Consider the following 19,533-nt stretch of genomic DNA (forward strand, 5'->3'; position numbering starts at 1 on the left):
AGAATGTGAACGGAAAAAATGCTTCATGCATTATAGAACAGTAATACATACTTGTTTACAGTAAAGTGAGATATTTTCGAGGGATACTGTGAGTTGACTGTGGGGTACCAAGAAAGGAGAAAATATTCAGGCCTTTGTATGCAACATGTGAGTTGTATCTGCAGGCACATTGGGAGTTGTGGGTATTTAAAGTTCTTGCATCAGAGTGTTTGCAAAGTCTGAGATGTTTATAAACATCTCCAAAGTGAGATTTCCTTGCAGAATTAAAGATCAGGAATCGGGTAATTTGACATTTCAGACCTGACTACAAACTAAGTATTTTCTAATACAGATCAAAGTCCAGGTTAGCTTCATAGAGAAGCCTGTCCGAGTTCTGTGGTACATTTTAATATAAAAAATTACTTCCAGCTCAGTTGGGGAAAATATTGACCCCTTCTGTCTGTGGCGCTTTGCCACCTGTAAAACTAGGATCTGTGCAGTCCATATTCTTAAACCAGCACTTGCATTTTTCCCTCAAAGTATATTCCAGAAGCTTTGAGAAGACTCTTGTATGGTAGCATACAATCATTGAGTTTTATGATAACTCTGAAGTTTAGTTTTCGTTCTTCATAAAAATGTTTTAAGACATGTTCTTTTAATATAAAGTCTTTTTATAATACTAAATCCATTGGAAAAATCGTGGTGCCTGCTAGGTTTTAGTTATCTTGGTAGAATGCCATTATTGTCATAGACATCACGGGGACAGTACAGTATTTAGACTGTATTTAAGTAAATGTCCAAATAAGCTTTATTGTAAGATTTCAGCAAGTCATTTCCTTTTCTGCACATTATGAAACTTAAATGTGAAGAGCCGTGTTTTTTTGGGGATATATACATTTCAACTTGAAAATTTTTGAACCATATGCAAGATATGTGAAGCAGAGCTTCCCACACAAGAGGATGAAAATTCAATTCATTGCACTGGAAGGTAGGCATTTCAGGAAAGCTTTTCAAAAAGTCTAGTAGCTGCTGAAATAAGAGGATTAACATCCTGTGACAGATGGCTATAGTTTTAATTGTCATAGGTTATAGTGGTCATTATTCTTTGCATTTAAACCATATAAGAAGAATTAACTGAGTGGCCCTACTTAACTGTCAATGGGGTTCTCCAAGCTCTTTGCATTTTAAGTGAGATTAATAAATGAAAACATGTTGTAGAGGCAGGGTGTATTTTATTGAAAGATTCATGAAGTTTCAATGACATTGTTAAGGTATTTAATTAGTCTCATGAAAAAAAGTAGTGACCCCTTTAGAGAAGCTGATAAGTCATATAATAGCTGTTAGAGCCTCTTTATTCCTTGCTTTATAAGATTAACTTTGTGCTAAGCAATTTATGCTAAGTTTTCCCTTTTATTGGTAACCAAAGTTATCTGTGCTTCATGAATAGATTATTGTAGATAACATCATGTAATTAACAAGAGATGCAGAAAAGTAAAAGTACAATTTGTGTAAGAATTGTATGAGAGAGAATGTTAATTTCTTAACTAGGATGGATATTTAAAAGGATAAAAGGAAAGCAAAATAGTGCAGTTCTTTGAAAGGATTAAAGTAACCTTATCTCATGTTCTTTCAGAAGGTGGGATTGCCTCAGTGTGTGAAAGTCAGTGCTGAATGAGCTATTCACAACTCTAACGAATTGTAGACGCAAGTTTGCATTGCATTTTTTTTTCCAGAAGTGATTGATAAGGTGTAAGCTATGTCTTAGCTCTGTTGAATAATGAAAGTTAGTAAAAAGGGAAATTGTGCAGCCTGGAGGCATGTGGAGTCGTGTCAGCCTGAGATGCTGTAAATTATAGCGGAGAGAAGGAGTGAGGAGGAAGAGTGGGTAGGTTGTTTCATTTTGTCAGAATAAACTTCGCAAAATTAAAGATTTAAGACAACAAAATATCTGTTCATAGCACTTCAGTGTGTAGTTATCTTGTCCTTTGAAATATTTCTAAAACATTTGTGAATGTAGTCTCTTTGGATATCCACAAAAAAGCCCATTTCCACTGTAATCTGCTTCTAGACCTTAGGCCCATGAGGCCTTGCTGAGGCAATTTTTATCTCAGGTCTTTGAAACACTTGTTAATGCCAGGACTGCAGGTAGGGGTTTAGAAGGAGCTACAGTGCTGAAGGAGTTGCAGCTTTGTGAAGGAGTATGTGTCAGTCAATTAAGGACTCCAGGAGAAGACATTGGGATGATGGCTACATCTGATTCTGGTCTTGTGCTGTTGCCTGATTCTGTGTTCCTTGTGCAACTAGCTTTAAATCTAAGAAAAACTCTATTTTAGGAGTCTTCCTTTGCGACTTGGTATACTTCTGTGAGGTAATCAGTCTGATAATAATAAACAATATTAATCATACTAAATTGTAATAGTGATGCTATATAATCCAGTTACAATGAGAAAGGGAGAAGAATCCTCCAAAGAGTTACTGCATGTGCTCTACTGGGTATTTCCATACAGACATTTGATAACTCAGTCTCTGGAAATGTTGTCTGTATGAAATGTGATCCAACCTTGTTGGATCTTGCTGTAAGGGCATGTAAATATTTTGTCACTGGCCCCAGCGTTGGACTGAAAGTTAGAAAACATTGCTGCTTTGCCTGATCTTATGAATTTGATGTTTTCTCTTTTGTTAGGTTGAAATCTGTTAACTTGAAAATAGGTGTTTTAATGACTTATTAAGTAGGGAAATTTCTGAAAAGGTATAACAGTGAAGTAATAGTTAAAATTATTTTTTGTAGGGAGTCTTGGTTGATATGTGTACTGAATAGTTGGTTGTAATTTGAAACTGTCCGGATAGCAAAACCATGAAAAATGGGAGTAACCACTGTGCCTATAAAGATTTATTATGCATATATGTTACAGTATGCTTATTTTATCAAAAAGAGACCATTATGAAAACTGGCTTTTGCACCTGCTCTTCATTAATTTTTGAAGTTAAATAGCTCTGCGTGGTCTTTTCTGCAAAATACCAGAGGCCACTTGGGGGTTATTAGCAGCAAATACTTGTTGAATCTAGAGTTTAACACTAAGGGTAAAATAATCCATGCCTAGAATTATAGTTTAACTACTGTTAAGAAAAAAAAAGGAGAAAAAACAAATACAAAAAACACCCTCAAAAACTTTAAGTAAGGAGAACTGTTAATGCTACTTTGTACTATTTCTAGAGCAGTTAGAATCTGGCATAAGTAAGACTTGAAGTATTAGTGTATTCCAATGAAATTGGAAAAAGTAATAAAAATGTAATGGCATTTCAGAATAATAGGCAAGCACCTCATAACTTAGAAAAATATACACCGTGGTTTGCATATTTTCTTAAAAAAACTTCGTTTGTGTCTGGAAATAGTAGCTCTAGTTGAAACTTAAGAGTTTGTTTCACATGTAGTGTGTGAAATGAATCCATCATACAATCAAATTCCTGTTGGAATTGTTCTGGAAGCTTTTTCAGAAGAAAAATCTCAGCAGTGTAAAATCTGAAAATACAAGCTTCCCCATACCCATGATACTGTAATTTAGGGCAGAATTTGATTTCACTCTTTAGGGACAGTAGAAGAAGCAAAGCTGGTTTAGGAAATAAGGAGAGGTTGGTCTTTTTTGTGGATGTTAAACAAATACCGGTAGTTCTTTTTTGTGTGTATGTATGGAATAAGTCATCTGGCAGGGAAGGGTCATTCTTTCAGTGCTAGTGAATCCTGACAGTGAGGGACAACTCATGTTTGTTGAAGAGGATATAAAATGAGTCTTCAGGGTGTGTAGTGATAGGACAAGGGTGAACAGTTTTAAGCTGAAAGAGGGGAAAATTAGATTAGATATTAGGAAGAAATATTTTACTGTGAGGGTGGTTAGGCACTGGCACAGGTTGCCCAGAGAAGTTGTGGATGCCTCCTCCCTATGGGATGGGGCTTTGAGCAACTTGATCCAGTGGGAGGTGTCCCTGCCCATGGCAGGGGTGTTGGAACTGGGTGGGCCTTGAGGTCCTTTTCCAACCCAAACCGTTCTATTATTCTATGGTCTTCGTGTTACTTCAGACACAAAATGGAGAAGGATTTGCTTTAAGATTGGAAAATATTTGTTCTTTTTTTCCAAACTTCTCGGCCTCAAAGTTTAGCTGGAATCTTACTTAAAAAGTGTTTAAAAAAAAAAAAAATCCCCCAGAATTCATAACTATGAGGGATGGAAAGAGAAGAGGCCAGTAGGAAGAGTTCCAAACTTAAAATATTTCTTTCTAGCTCTGATTTTATTGGACTGTTTTGGACTTAGTTTACCCAAACTAATTTAGTGGGACATACTTTTATGAAATACACCATAATAAAACTAGAGGAAAAAAGTGTTTTCTCAGTGCATTTGGGTGGGCATTTGTTGGGATTTTCGGATGCTATGTTTTAGATAACAGTTGGATAACTGTTAGTTTATCTTAAAATCAGTGAAAGTATGTACAGGACAGTAAAAATTTGCTTCTTAATTTAAGCAGTTTGGTACTGAAGGGTGCTTGACATCAGTATTGCTTATTTTTAACAATAAATTACCTTGCTGGTTATTGGTTTCTGTAAATTTTTTTCATAAATAAGCTATAATTTTTTTTTTATAAAAGGTGTAGCCTTTCGTATATGTAAAAATAGCCTTGTATTACTTAGTTCTAAAACTTAATAAAGCCTATTTCATAAGTGTTTCCTTATTATGGGAGATACAACGTTACTCTCAGCCTGTATAGTACTACCAGATGTCTGTGGTTTGAACCAAATTTTTGTGCTGGGTTACCTGCCTTGTTTTGGATTGTTTTAGTTGAAATTTTCCAAATACTTTCATTCCAAGGTTGAAACAGTAGGATAATATTGTTATACTCAAGTGAGTTATTTAGAAATATTTATTATTGCTCAATTTTTTTGAGGAAAAATAGTATTTGGCTGCACAGAGGATGTTTCAGTACATAAGAGCTGTGTGAAATTCAACAGGATTTACCATACGTTTGCATTTCAGGGCTGCTTTGGGAAGAGTTATGTAGGTCTGGGCATAAATAACAAGAGTACAGGTTGGCAGGAGAGGGAAAGTTGGTGTGTGGAAGTGTTTATTTAAAATACAGCTAGAGAATCTTTTTTTAACCTGTGCTCTCATTTAACTTCTTCCCTGGTAGGAAAAAGAGGGGAAATTGCCTGGACTAAGTGTGCAGGCAAGAGAGTCAGGGTCTGGTTTGGATTAATAGCAGCTCCTGACTGGTTGCTGCAAGACAAGGCCACCAGCCTGGAGTTGGGAGCTGGGAGGCTGATTCTATGCTGGAATCAGGAACCAGTGGGCAGAACGAAAGATGTGATGGACATGAGAGAGTCTGTCTGAAGAGCAAGTAGAACTAGGAGAACAATAAGGCTGATAGGACAGAGAATTAATACTGGGGAAGATTTTTGAGATTGATATACAGATTAGGTCATAGAATTGCAGATGCCCACTTATTTTGTTACCTAAGTCTGTATTTTGTAGCCTAGCACCAAAACTGGAGTTTGAGAGTAGAGGGGAAAGACTGGCAAGGATCTGTTGCCTCGACCAGGGCAGAATACATCTAGTTTGGAAGAAGCAGGTAGAGAAGACTGTGGTCACTGCAGTGTCATTTGGTACTTGGAAAGAAGCCCAGCCAGATCACTGCTGCTGCCAGTTCTTATGATCAGGTGGCGAATACATGAATACATGATACACACCTTATTAGCTCAGGTTTCAGTATGTTTTCACATAATGTTTTTCACTCGCTATTTTAGAAAAAGCCAAGACATACTTAGGCATATATTGTGTCTAGAGAAAAATACAGGGAGAATTTCAGAGGTTCCAAGTCAAGCTCTCAGAAAATAGGAAAAAGCAGGTTGTATGTCAAGACTGTGTTCTTTATCCAGGTGCAATATATTCATGTGACTATGTGTGATTAAATAAGATGCAAGGTAAAAACCATGTTATGTGTAAACTGCCCTCATGAACTGGTTTCTTCCTTACTTCTGTTGCAATGACCTTATGTGTTATCCAGTGAAAAACTAATAACTAAGAAGCTAAATATCAGCTTGCTGGGTGCTTCCCTCAAGGCTATGCATCTCATGGAAGTGCTGTGTATTCCCTTAGGTGGCTGTAAGAGCAATACTTAGAGAAGTAGGCTTTTATCACCAAGGCTTCCAGGATGGAGGGGGATACATTTCACCTTACGTTGAAAGTATGTCTGGCAGCTCCTACCTGCAGTGATAGTAGGAGGTGCATTTTGAGATCGAAGGGTCAGGATCCTCAAGGTTTGTGTTCAGTTGCAATTTGGCCGGCAGCCAGTGCTGTCCTGCACAACATGAGGGAAGGGCAATGTAGTTGAACAGCCTCGTTCAGCTAAGCCTGAACACATTTTGATGGAACAAAGAAATGTTGCTTTCTCCATCCCAGATAGTTCCCTTTTCTTCCAGCTGCTGCTCTTTGCAAATGACCTGTGAAATTTGAAGATATTTGTATCTTTTGAGGTGGCAAGAATATTTTGCCTTGGTAACTGTTCACTTGCAGAGGAGTAGCATCTCCTCCTGCAAACAGTACGTGCGTTACAAGGATTGTCATGCTTGACTAGTATGTCTTTCCACTAAATGAATATAACCACAGGAGAGTGGCTGACTAGGAACACTGTCAATGGGTTATAAGTCTTTTAATCTTTAGGACTGATAAAATGTTTACTGTCGATGGCTGTATATTGATATAAAACAAGTATTCACAATTTTGCTTCTGAATGAGAGGTGTTAGTATCTCGCATATCCCCGTTTAGATGTTTTCAGGTAGGCCACAGATTTAAGAATGGCTGTGACCCTCATTGCTTCTCTCATATACTTCTTTGGGCCTTGACAGCCCTGATTGTATTATATCGGTAGAAGAATGTGAAGCAGCTTTGTCTTGTGCTACTTCTGTAGTGAGTAGACCTCAGTTTCCACGGCAAATACCTGTTTTTGGCTTGTGAGAGACTGTTTTCCTAAAACACTAGTATTTTTGTAGTAGAAATAGGATAGAGTGAGGCTAATGCTTATTGTTGGTGGGGGCAGCTCAATAGATCAATGATAAGCCACTGCGACTTGTTTAGTCCTTTGTGTTTCAGTCTAGCAGAAAGTGTTTTGTCTGGAATATGTTTTGGGAAGCTTATCTTCAGCAATAGCAAGTTATAAGATTTAATGTGAGCATCAAATGTATGCAGAAAAAATGCAACTACTGATGTTGGAATCCCTGTACTGAGGAAAGCAAGGATGTTCTTAGATGATGCTCATTACTCATTTGATTTACTCACACATAATAAGGAAATGCTTGTTAATATAATGGTTTATGTTAAGCAGAATTTCTTACATTTATCAGAGGCTGCCAACGTATTTTTCAGCTTTTGTTATTAAGAACAATTATAGTGTGAATTACTCAATTGATGTGTCTTCTGCATAGTTCTGCTTTTGGATTAACATCCTGCTTTCTGCAATATGTAAAAGCTCACTTTACGTTTAAAAAAAAAAAACTTACTGGAGGAAAGATAATTTTGCACTTTATCTTATAAGGGATCAGATGTGAAGTTAGGAATAGAAGTGTTTCTTCCTGAAAGATGATGTCTTTAATTTTCTAATTGCCATAAATTGTCCTTCGTCCGTTTTTTTTTTTTTTAAGTAAAGCTGCTTCGCTTCTGTAGCTTACATTGAACTAATGGTGATGAAGAATAGCATGGTTTAAGAAGATAAATGTCAGGAATGTCTTCTAAAGCAGACATTCATATTTTTTGGATTAATGGAAAAGAGGGTCAATAATTGTGTGGATTTCAATAAGCTTGAGAAGAAATAGCATTCCCGTGGTGCTAGTGATTATTAAAACATCGTGAATTCATTTCAAGATACTGTAGTCGTGTTTAACATCTCTTCCATTGTAAGAGAGTGACTCAGTAAGAGCTGCCAATTTGTACTGCTGATAGGAGGGGGGTAGCTCATGATTGCATTTTTAAATGAAAAAAGTTATAGCAGGCAATGGACAAATTCCTGGATGGTTGTCTTACCCTCAATTCTGTCTTATTTTACATAGGGTCCTCCAGACTTTCAGCAGCATACACCTGGACCAGTTCCTACCAACTTCTCCCAAGCTCCAAGGCTGCCAATCCAGGACCAGTGGAGAGGGCCACCACCGCCGCCACCACCACTCCCTCCTCCACCTCCTCAGGAAAGAGATCCTTTCTTCATAGCAGGTTAGCCATTTCATTGCCGTTAACATATAACATCCGCTTTCTGTAGAGCAGTCATGCAGTTTAAGTATGTATTGTATAACATGAAGCATTGGGAAGATCCTGAAGTCTGGAAGATCTTGCATGATCGTCAGACTTGTACAGGTCAAAAATTTTGGTGGTCTGGTGTCTTTTTACTTTTTTGACGTAATTGTATGTCTTAATCTGTAACTACCATCAATCTGGGTATTTATACAGATTCAGAATAAAATTAATGTCCAAGTGATTGTTGCAATAAAAATATTGTAACTTGTTATATTTTAGATAAGTAGTACTCGCCATACACTTTGATTTCCATCTAACTCTTTAAATTGCCTGGAAAATGTGTACTGTACAAAATCTGTTAAGGTTAGCTGAAATGATACAGCATAGCAAACAAAATACATGGCATGCATGTGTATAGATACATGTATATACCATCTATATGTAATATGTGTATATGGACATTTTACACACAAAATATGTGAAAAGTTGCTAAATATCTGGTTAGCAAATGTTTTATGAGTTCTTGTGTGATTTAAACTATAATCCCTGTAATCCTTCATTGATTTTATTAAAGTAGAATTTCTAAAAGATATTGCTAATTCCGGCAAAGTACCAGTTGTGCTGGTCTTTCAAGCATCAATTCCTTTTATACACAAGTGGCAGAAGAAAAAGAAATGTAACCTTGAGGGTAGCTCTTAGAATTAGAACATCTCATACGATTTTGCATTCTCAAAATTTCGGGTTACTTTTTCCAAACTAAAATAGAGTTTTATGTTTTGAAAGTGTGATTATGTCTCGGAGAGCTTGTCATGTAATTACTTACCTGATTCCCACAGATCCAAGGTTTCCAAGCCATCACCTGTTTGAGCAGCGGAGCCCCCCGCCACCGCCACCTCCCCCACTTCTTAATCCTGTCCCTACTCAAAATCCGATGCCATTCAGCCAGCCTGGACCAGCATTTAATCAGCAGGGGCAACAACCAGTGTTTCCCAGAGAGCGGCCGGTACGGCCAAACATGCAGCCTCAAGGTCCTGTGGGAATTCTCCACTTCAACCAGCCGGGTTCAGCTAATCCACGGCCGTTCATCCCTCCAAGGCAGCAGTTCATGCAAGCTCCAGGACAGCCCTTCCTCGCCGCACACACACAGCCCAGCATACAGGTACCAGTTGTACTAGGGATGCGTGAAGTGGCCAAGTGCTGCCATGTGTATATATATGTGTATATATATGTATACACACACACATATATATATACACACTAACCTGATCGCCTTCTATGACAAAGTGACTCGGCTGCTGGATGAGGGAAAGGCTGTGGATGTGGTCTTCCTGGACTTCAGTAAAGCCTTTGACACAGTTTCTCACAGCATTCTGCTTTGGAAACTGTCAGCCTCTGGCCTGGACAGGCGCACACTCTCCTGGGTGGAAAACTGGTTGGCTGGCCGGGCCCAGAGAGTGGTGGGAAATGGTGTGAAATCCAGCTGGAGGCCAGTGACAAGTGGGGTTCCCCAGGGCTCAGTGCTGGGTCCAGCCCTGTTCAATGTCTTTATCAATGACCTGGATGAAGGCATTGAGTGCACCCTTAGCAAGTTTGCAGACGACACTAAGCTGGGTGGAAGTGTTGATCTGCTGGAGGGTAGGGAGGCTCTGCAAAGGGATCTGAACAGGCTGGACCGCTGGGCAGAGTCCAGTGGCATGAGGTTTAACAAGGCCAAGTGCCGGGTCCTGCACTTGGGGCACAACAACCCTGTGCAGTGCTACAGACTAGGAGAAGTCTGGCTGGAAAGCTGCCTGGAGGAGAGGGACCTGGGGGTGTTGGTTGACAGCCGACTGCACATGAGCCAGCAGTGTGCCCAGGTGGCCAAGAAGGCCAATGGCATCTTGGCTTGTATCAGAAACAGCGTGACCAGCAGGTCCAGGGAGGTTATTCTCCCTCTGTACTCGGCCCTGGTGAGACCGCTCCTCGAATCCTGTGTTCAGTTCTGGGCCCCTCACCACAAGAAGGATGTTGAGGCTCTGGAGTGAGTCCAGAGAAGAGCAATGAAGCTGGTGAAGGGGCTGGAAAACAGGCCTTATGAGGAGCAGCTGAGAGAGCTGGGGTTGTTTAGCCTTGAGAAGAGGAGACTGAGGGGAGACCTCATTGCTCTCTATAACTACCTGAAAGGAGGTTGTGGAGAGGAGGGAGCTGGCCTCTTCTCCCAAGTGACAGGGGACAGGACAAGAGGGAATGGCCTCAAATTCCACCAGGGGAGATTTAGGCTGGACATGAGGAAAAAATTATTCACAGAAAGGGTCATTGGGCACTGGCACAGGCTGCCCAGGGAGGTGGTTGATTCACATTCCCTGGAGGTGTTTAAGGCACGGGTGGACGAGGTGCTGAGGGGCATGGTTTAGTGTTTGATAGGAATGGTTGGACTCGATGATCCGGTGGGTCTCTTCTAACCTGGTTATTCTATGATATTCCAGTACCTGAAGGGGTCTTACAAGAATCATAGAATCAGAATAGTTTGGGTTGGAAGGGACCTTAAAGATCATCTAGTTCTCACCCCCCTGCCATGGCCAGGGACATGTCCCACTAGATCAGGAAGGGTGGGGAAGGACTGTTTAAAAAGGTTTGTAGTGATAAAACTAGGGAAAACGGGTATAAACTGGAGAGGGGCAGATTCAGACTAGACATAAGGAAGAATTTCTTCACTATGAGAGTGGTGAGGCACTTGCAGAGGTTGGCCAGGGAAGCTGTGGGTGCCCCATCTGGCTGATGGAACCGAGGTGAATTGTTTGAGATGTAAATATGAGGCAGACTGACCCATAACCCTCTTTCTGGCCGTGCCCGAAGAAGTGATTAAGTTGAGAGCAGCCCAGCCCTGGCTCCTTAAGTTCCTTTCGCTCGGCAGAGGAGGGCGAGTGGCCCCGGGCGCGGCTGGGTCAGGAGCGGGGTGGGAGCGCCCTCTGCCGCTCAGCTGGGGAGCCCGGCGGGGAGCCGGGGCCCTCCCGCAGCCCGGCAAGAGGCTGCAGTGTGTCTGGGAGCCTTAAGGGGTGTGAGGATGTGCAGAGCCGTGTGTGTTCAGTGGGCTTTGTGTGGCATATTTTTGTAGCCTCTGTGGGGAAAAACAGATGAAAAAACCAAACAAACACTGAAGCTCAGACAGTTTAAAAGCCATTAGAAAAGGAGACAGAGGGCAAGAACCCTTACATTTGTCTTTTTTCCACTTCAGCTGTTGCCTTACACAGGTTTAAGTGTGGAACTACATTACACACTTTGTTAGTCTTTTTATTTTGTTCTGGCTTGGCTTGGTCTATAGCTGCTTACAGATATTTTGAGGACTTGGGAGGCTGGAGCTACTTGTTAGGAGTTTATTACCTTGGAACTAAAACCGAATAATCTTTCTTTTCATGTGAAGGGTCCCATGCATCCTCCATTACAGCCTCAGCCACAACCTCAGCCTCAGCAGCACCATCACCAGCAGCAGCACCATCACCAGCAGCAGCAACACCACCATCATCTCCAAGGGCCACCACAGCCCCTGATGCCCATGAACCAGCCCCAGTTTAGGCCTCACATGCAGGCCACGCAGCAGCAGCCAAATAATAACAGGATGCAGTGTCAGCCACGACAGGGTCCAATGAAGCCAAGGCATGTAAGTACCACGTACACCAGTGTTGCCTTGCGTAGCTCTGCATGGGTAACAGGCATACGAGCACAGATTTCAAAACTTGCCAGTGTGGCTTTTCAGTCCTATTTAGTCTGTCCTGCTCTGTCACCTTTTTTACTATTTCTTGCTCCTTTTCTACTTTGATTGTTTTATAACTTACATGCGAAAATACCATGTTTGTCTTTCCCTGTTCTCCCACAGTCTTCAGTATTCTTGATCTGGGTCCGATAAGAGATGATGCAGTTACCTGAGAACTGGCAATATAGGGTTTTTGGAGGATATGTTTGCTTAAAACGGCTGGTAGTCTCTGATTATGGAGCCCAGTTCTCTGATGCTGCCTTTCAGTTTGAAGGCTTCTCTATACCACTGTCAATAAGCTTTCTGATTCAGATAGTGCTCCTCTTGTTTTGTGAGTTTGCTCCAGTACAGCATATTTTGTTGCTTAGTAGCTTGGGATGACCTGGCAGTCTGTAGCAGTGCTCAAGAAAATGTGACTGTAGTTTAGAATAATTGTTTTGATTACAAAACTAAACCATACTGTGAAGCCAGTTTCAGAGAAAGATGTTAAACAAGTGTCATTCGTTGTTTGCTTTTAGCTTAGCATTGTTTGCTTTTAGCATTGTTTGCTTGTTGCTTTTAGTTAAAGAAAAATAAAACTGTTGTTAAAATGTTCTAATTACTGTAATTTTCCTTCTCACATTGAAGGATTCTATTCTGTGATTCTATTTTCAAAGCAAGGGTTATTGGGTGCTGGAACAGGCTACCCAGGGGGGTGGTTGATTGACGTTCCCTGGAGGTGTTTAAGGGATGGGTGGACGAGGTGCTAAGGGGTATGGTTTAGTGTTTGATAGGAATGGTTGGACTCGATGATCTGGTGGGTCTCTTCCAACCTGGTTATTCTATGATTCTATTCTAGGAAAAAATGTTTGTTTGAAAAGCTTGTTTTCCCAAACTCAATTAAATCACGAAAATGTGAATGAGGTAACATTTTAGTTTTGTTTTTATTGGAAGTCTGCAGTTTTTTTCCCTTCTGCCTTTCAGAATGCGCCATCACAAAATATTGTCAAGCGTCCAAATCAGCAGCTACAGTCAACTGCTCCAAGGAATAGTAACTTGCGTGAGTTGCCGATAGCACCATCACATGCTATGGAAATGAGCAACAGCAGGCGAACCTCTACACCAGCTGCTCAGGTTAAGCCCATTACAAGCACGATGTCTGCCACCAATTCTGTAGCTGGTGTTGGAAACTCACAGGGAAGGCCTGAGATGAAAACTAAAGCAGTCACACCAGTGGGCCAAGCAAAATCAGAAGTAAAATCTGAGCCAGAGGTAAGGCTTTTTTTTTTAAAAAAAAAAAAAAACAACCAACAATGACCAAACACAGACTAAACAATAACATCAAAATACTTTCAGTTTTTTAAATAAGTTTTCTAGCCTGACTTGTGAACTGTACGCACACTTAATGTATTATTCACCCAGTATTTTTTGGTGCCACTAGGGGCCTCCCTTCTGATTTGTGCTTTCCTCTTTAATGTGGTAGGAAGACCAGGCTGCGTTGCTTAAAAATAAGTCTGGAAGATTGACAGGGCTGCATTGAGTCTGTTTTGCAGGAGGAGGGGCCGTTTCTACTAAGGAAAGGCAGAGGTTGAATAAAGGTCATGAATGATACAAGCCTCTGAGATACCCATTGTGCAGAATTTTATCTTTGAGGATTATAGCATTTTTTTAAGGTAATCTCGTTCTTCTGAGTCAGAAAGCCTGTTTGCTTCCATTTCCTATGATGCTGTGTGGTTTGGAGAAAAAAAATAACACAAAGCCAACTGCTTGTGATCTCCTTTAGGATCTTGAGCACTTGTGTAGGAGCTTGCAGCTGTGTTGCCCTGTCCATGGAGCTGCTTGCCCTCGAAGAAGGAAATCTCTTCTGAAACATTTTGGCATGAGGGAAGAATAGATGCTCACAAGTTTTCAGTTTTGGAGAAAGACGTTTGTTTTGTGAGTGCTCTCCACAATCGTAAAGTGAGATTCCAGGTTTTTAAGGGTCCACCAGATCATACAATGTGAACAGATGACTTTTGCCCTGCACAGGTGCTCCTGGAAGCTAAAGCTAGAGAAGTCTCTCCATGAGTGCTATTAGTTTGAGAGAGGGGTAGGATTCCACTGATGATGCTGTTAATTCTAAACATCGGGAGGACTATGATGGACAAATGCACCCTGTACAATTTCTGAGTGTCAGGTTATTCTGAGAAGAACTGTAAATTTTGATGATTTAGTTGACCATGAATCTTGTTTCAAGGACCAGGTTTTCTTCAACGTTGTTGGAAAGCTTTGATAGTGATAATACTGTCTTCCCTTTTTGCTGGTTGTGATTAGCTTTTAATCTTATTCTTGAATTAGGGATGGTCATAAATGATTTTCACAAATGAGACACAAAAGAAACCCACAGCTAATAGTGTTTGACCTCCTGTGCACTTGCTTTTCAATGGAAATATATATATTTATATCTATAAGTCCTTATTTCAGCTTCTAATTCTGGTGTTTTTGAAAAATGGTGTAAGTACTTCCCCTCAATTAAGTCACAGAAAATGCAGTGCCTCTTAGAGGAGTTGCTGTCTTTCAGGCGGTTAGTGCAGGTAAGTTTTGAAGAGCTGTTTAAGGCCTCTCCATCTAAAACATCTTCTAATTATTTCATAATTTAGTCATGAAATTTAAGGCATTAGTGTTGAAATATCTCTGATAGTGTTTACAAAAATCAGTGAATGTTTTTTGCTCCTTTTAAATTAATCTAAAAATACAACTAACAAAGCCGTCGTTTTGTTTTCTCCATTTTGAGTTTTAAATATACCCTAACAAAACTTTAAATTTAAGACTGACCTTACTCATGTGAATTTTTGGTTTTACAAATAGAAGTAAAAAGAAAGATTAATCTCAAAGCTATCTTTGAAAATAGTTTGATACCTGTTTCATGTAAGCCTTTGAGAAACAGGGTGAGAAAAATGTTGCCGTTGAAGCAGTGACTCCCAGTGTTCCTCCTTATTAACCATAAGGGTAGAGCCTTTGTGGATACACTTGGCAAGTGTTAGAAAAGTGTGTTAATGTGTGCGTGCACAGAGCCCTTCTCTTTTCAAAGCAGGCTTTTTGGTACTGCGAATAACAGCGTAGTAGCAGTTGTCCTTTTTCAGCTGTGCTGCTGCAATAGTCTTGTCCACTGATGCTGTTCGTTATCAGTTCTACAAACAGCATGGCTGTACTAGCACAGTGTTCATTTCCAAGCATTTAATCTTATTCTTCACTCTTGTTGTAACAAAGGTTATTACATTTCTGTCCTTACAGATTGTAATATTTTGCCATCTTGTTTGTGATTTTTTTATTTTTCTCATAACTGGCTAACTTTGTCCTTACTTTTGTTTTCTGTGAAGATGAGAAAGAGTTAAGTTGTGTCATCTTTTCTGGCTGTATTGCTTGCAACTGAATTGGGCATGTTTTTCTGCAAGTACCTTCAACTGGAAAAAATTAAGACTTTTCTTTGCATTCTTCTTCCTGAGGAATCGGTAGATATTTATGTATGCCCTACCATTCAAGAAACACCAAAAAAATAGCAATATTGACTGTTAAAGGTTTTGCTCACCTTCAAAATAGATACTTGAAAGGTTTGCAACCTGAGTGACTAGAAAATTAAAACTATATTACTGCATTGCTAATGGTATGCTTGTGTTCCCATTTTTGTGAGGGTGCAGAATACTGGCTGTAAGTGCCTTTGTTTATGATAGCTGTTAGTCTCCATGATTTAAACTTGCATGTTGTTTTGTCAAAGAAATTGGAAAATATAGATGATGACTGTGGGCCTAATTCTGCTCATCTTGAGGTCAGTTTAGGATGAGGAATTAAGGCCATGTTAAGCATTTTTGAGCTAAAGGAAGGAGTGAAATGTAGAAACATAATGTGAATCTCTTTAGAACAAGTGAATATTTTAGCTCAGAATAGGAGAGAAATTAGTAGAGCACTGCATGATCATAGATCTATTGATAGTGCCATCTTGCAAGCCTTCATATTCCGTTCTCCCCAGTCCAGTAAATATTGAAGTTGTGTTGCTGTCTTTTTAAAAAAAAGACTTGCAATATGCAAAACAGTTGCCACGTTGCTATTGGAGAAAATTTATCTAAGTCCTTTTCATGTGTTTGGAAATTAGCTACCTGAAAAAATTGTACATGTCTGAATTTGAGTGTTCTCCAGTATAAATAGGTTTGATTTCCAAATTTCAATAATGTTTTCACTTGCCTTGTCACAAGAATGATCTCTTAAGCACAGTCTTTTTTTCTAGTTGGAAGATTGCAAGAGGGCAGTGTCTTTCTCAACTCGTAACCTTGTCCTTAATTCTCTTCCTGTTTGTCTGAGATGTACAGCACCTGTTTTGTATGGTGACTCATACTTCCCTAGGGTTCAGGAGCTGACGGCATCAGTGATGTGAAACGTGATATGTATGTAGGTGCCTTTAAATAAGATGCTTTATGATTTTGAATACAAGCAGCTGAATTATACATTTTGGATCTGGCCTTACTTTTTATGAAGATTTGTCATGAATTTTTGGACAAATTACTCTAGCCTCTTGTTTCTGATGTTACAACTGAAAAAATAAAGGTGAAACTACTGAATAGATTTGTGTGTATGCCACAGATAGAAGCATTTTCATTGCTCTGTTCTTGCAAGCATTCTACTGAAGGACGCAAGTGAGCCTAGTTGCGCGATTCCTTTTTTCGCCTTGACAGCAAACCAGAACGCAGAATATCTGATTTTTATGGCTCTCCATTATAACCAGTAATAAAGCCTGCAAACCTCTAAAAAGGTTTGTTTGGTTTTTTTAAATTCGATGTATAAAAAGCAAGCTACTGATACTAGGACTTGCATTTCAGTAGAAAGTTTAATCCCTTGCTTTAGATCATGTCTTTGCCATGTTTTCCTCAAGTCAACAGTGCCATTCTGAGTTCTCCAGGAGAATGATGTAGAACTGCTGATCTTCAGCTAGACTCAGAAAAGCAACCTGTAACAACATCTTTTGACTCTTCTCATCAAAACTTCTTTGAACCTAAAGGCAGAAGAACTTTTAGCTAAGGCTCAGTCTTCCCTTCAAATCACAGTTCAATGCAGTGTTGTCAAGAACTGTTTAAAGATGGATCATAGAATCTTGACTTAAAAAAACAACCAAACAACAAAACACCCCCACCCCCTGAACAAAAATAAGCCTCCCAAAACCCCAGCAACTCTTCACACACACACACACACACGTGCACACTTCCACAAAACCAAGGGAACTACTTTGCATCTCTGGCCTTTTCTACTTTGCTGCCTCCTGTAAAAGGAGGAGCTGTATACAATATCACACTTTATGTGGAGTTCCCTGCAGAAAAATTACGAAGCATCGGTAGTCTATCCAAGGAAAAGGCTGCTCTAAAATTTTCTGCTCCTTCATCTACAGATAAGGTTGCTTTTGGCAGCAAACTTCCAAATACAAGGTATGGATTGTTGACACCTTTGAAAAACATCTGCTTTCTCCCGGTTGCTTTTTTGGAAAAAATACCTTTGTGGTGGTGTGTTCTTTATTTTATTTTGGCAGTGTACTGCTTGTTGGAGAGATCTGTATGGGCCTTATTAAGCTAGTGGGATGAAAATTATTAGCAATAGGCATTGTATAGTGTTTACATCTTGACCCAATGTACTGTTTCCCCTGTTCCGTATGATGAAGCTCCTTACTACATACTATGGATCATGTATCTATACTGTTAGTCGTATAGATATATATGTATATGTTCTCTCTCTAGCATGGTGCGTATGTATATATAAAGTGCTCTTAAAGCTAAGCAGCAGAGGATTTAACTGCCCTTGTTTTCATCCTAGTAAAGAGTTTGCTGCCCATTCTGAAATGATACTGTTGGGTCATTGCACAACTAATTCCAATTAAACCTGACTCCTAGTGCAAATATTTTGTTAATGATCATAGTCTTTCTATTGTTCGGTCTTCCTCTAGCTGTAAGGATGTATTACTGCGAACTTGACAGTAGTAATAACTTGCTTATGAAGACAAATGATTTACATCTACCTAGAGCCTATTAACAGGCTGATCAGCAGTTGTTGTATCCCTTGGAACTCTTGGCCCTCTGTTTCAAAACATATTGAAAACATACTGACTATATAGGTTTCGTACTGATTTCTTACGTATTGAGTTGAGTTTCTGAAAGGAAAATTTCAGGTGATATTTGAGATGAAGTTGCCTGAATATTCTGTTAAATGTTCATCTAACTTCATATATGTTGGTTATATAGTTTGCTGATCCTCTTCTATGCCACTAATTAAAATCAGTGTGTCTGTTCAAGGAGTGTGGTCAGAGTCCTATAGCATGTTCATTCCTTGTCTGCTGGCAAAATTTAATTTAGGTGTGTCACGGAGTACACATCTGTGCTGCTATGTGTAGCCTTTGAGTTAGTGTTTTGTACTTAGGAGTTATGATCTGCATCTTCCAAGGCCTTCAGAACTTGTTAGATGATATTACGAGCAGACAGGTCCTGGTAATAAAGGACAGCTGATGAAAGAGCTGATCACGTGCAAGTATTTGCTGGTATTGACACCCTCAACTGAAAATGAAAGTTAAACACTACAGTGCTACCTCCAAAGGTAAGCTTGCTGCTGGCTCACTGGCATCCATCAGACATGTTTAGATAAAATGTAGAATGTTCTGATCTAAAGCAAAGTAAGTGAACAAGTGAATACATTAAGTGGAACAGATTTTCTCTTTGGGCAGTTTCACTAACTCTGACATATTCACTGTCTCTGAAAGTGACTGAAAGATTTATTCATTGCATCAGGATCTGCATAATAGCACATACTCCTTCTGTCTGGAGCTTATCTGTATTGTGTCATCCCATGTGAACTATATTTGTCCTTTTACTGAATTTTGTGGAGATGTTATTCTTTTTTTACTGCAAGCTGGCATGTCCAGTTTTCAGGATAAGATAAAATATTTGAGCTTCCTCTTATTCCACATTTTAGTTTGTGGAAGTATGTTCCACAATCTGAATATTACAATCCATCAACAAGGACCTGTAATCTAATTGTTGCATAGAGTAGTCATTAATTATCATTGTAGTCTGAAAAGCATAGAGGAAGATCAGAACGTTTTGTTATGTTATGTATTCTTCTGAAAGGACAGTTTAGACCTCATCCCAGAACTGTAGCCCATATTAAAAATAACCAAAAAACAACCAAATCTTGTTGAAGTCTGTTTTAGCTGTTGTTTAGGCTGGGCTTCTGGTGTCAGATGTACATCTATTTCTTAGTCCCTGAGGGAATAATCCCCATCAGTCAGTGCTCAGGGAAAACACAGTTATGTCCAAAGGAAACAAGCACTCAGGATTCATGCATCTGAATTCTGTAAGTACAAATATGACTCTCTTGGGCTTTTATATGTGCAAACCAACTTTATGATTGGATCTGTGTTTTCCTTGGTTTGTGGAGGATTCTGGGATGTGCCAGGAATGAAAGCACTTAAAATAAAAAAAACCCGAAACATTAATCTGTTGCTGCACATTTGAGTCATATATGTGCAGAAAATGGTATTTGTGTTGACAAAGAGTTTACATCTG

At 39.6% G+C, this 19,533-nt stretch overlaps 1 protein-coding gene across 5 annotated transcripts in view; it reads left to right on the forward strand.

Moving 5' to 3' along the window:
• The window catches only part of RBM33 (RNA binding motif protein 33), a 103,951-nt gene that overhangs the window by 48,547 nt on the left and 35,871 nt on the right, over positions 1-19,533 (forward strand). For all 5 annotated transcript variants that reach the window (XM_069859291.1, XM_069859292.1, XM_069859294.1 and 2 more), the window contains exons 11-14: positions 8,070-8,229; positions 9,087-9,409; positions 11,651-11,887; positions 12,944-13,231. In XM_069859291.1, coding sequence (XP_069715392.1) covers positions 8,070-8,229; positions 9,087-9,409; positions 11,651-11,887; positions 12,944-13,231 — 1,008 coding nt within the window. The remainder of the gene's footprint in view (positions 1-8,069; positions 8,230-9,086; positions 9,410-11,650; positions 11,888-12,943; positions 13,232-19,533) is intronic.

Source organism: Phaenicophaeus curvirostris, chromosome 6 (assembly GCF_032191515.1).
Source record: "Phaenicophaeus curvirostris isolate KB17595 chromosome 6, BPBGC_Pcur_1.0, whole genome shotgun sequence".
NCBI lineage: Eukaryota > Metazoa > Chordata > Aves > Cuculiformes > Cuculidae > Phaenicophaeus > Phaenicophaeus curvirostris.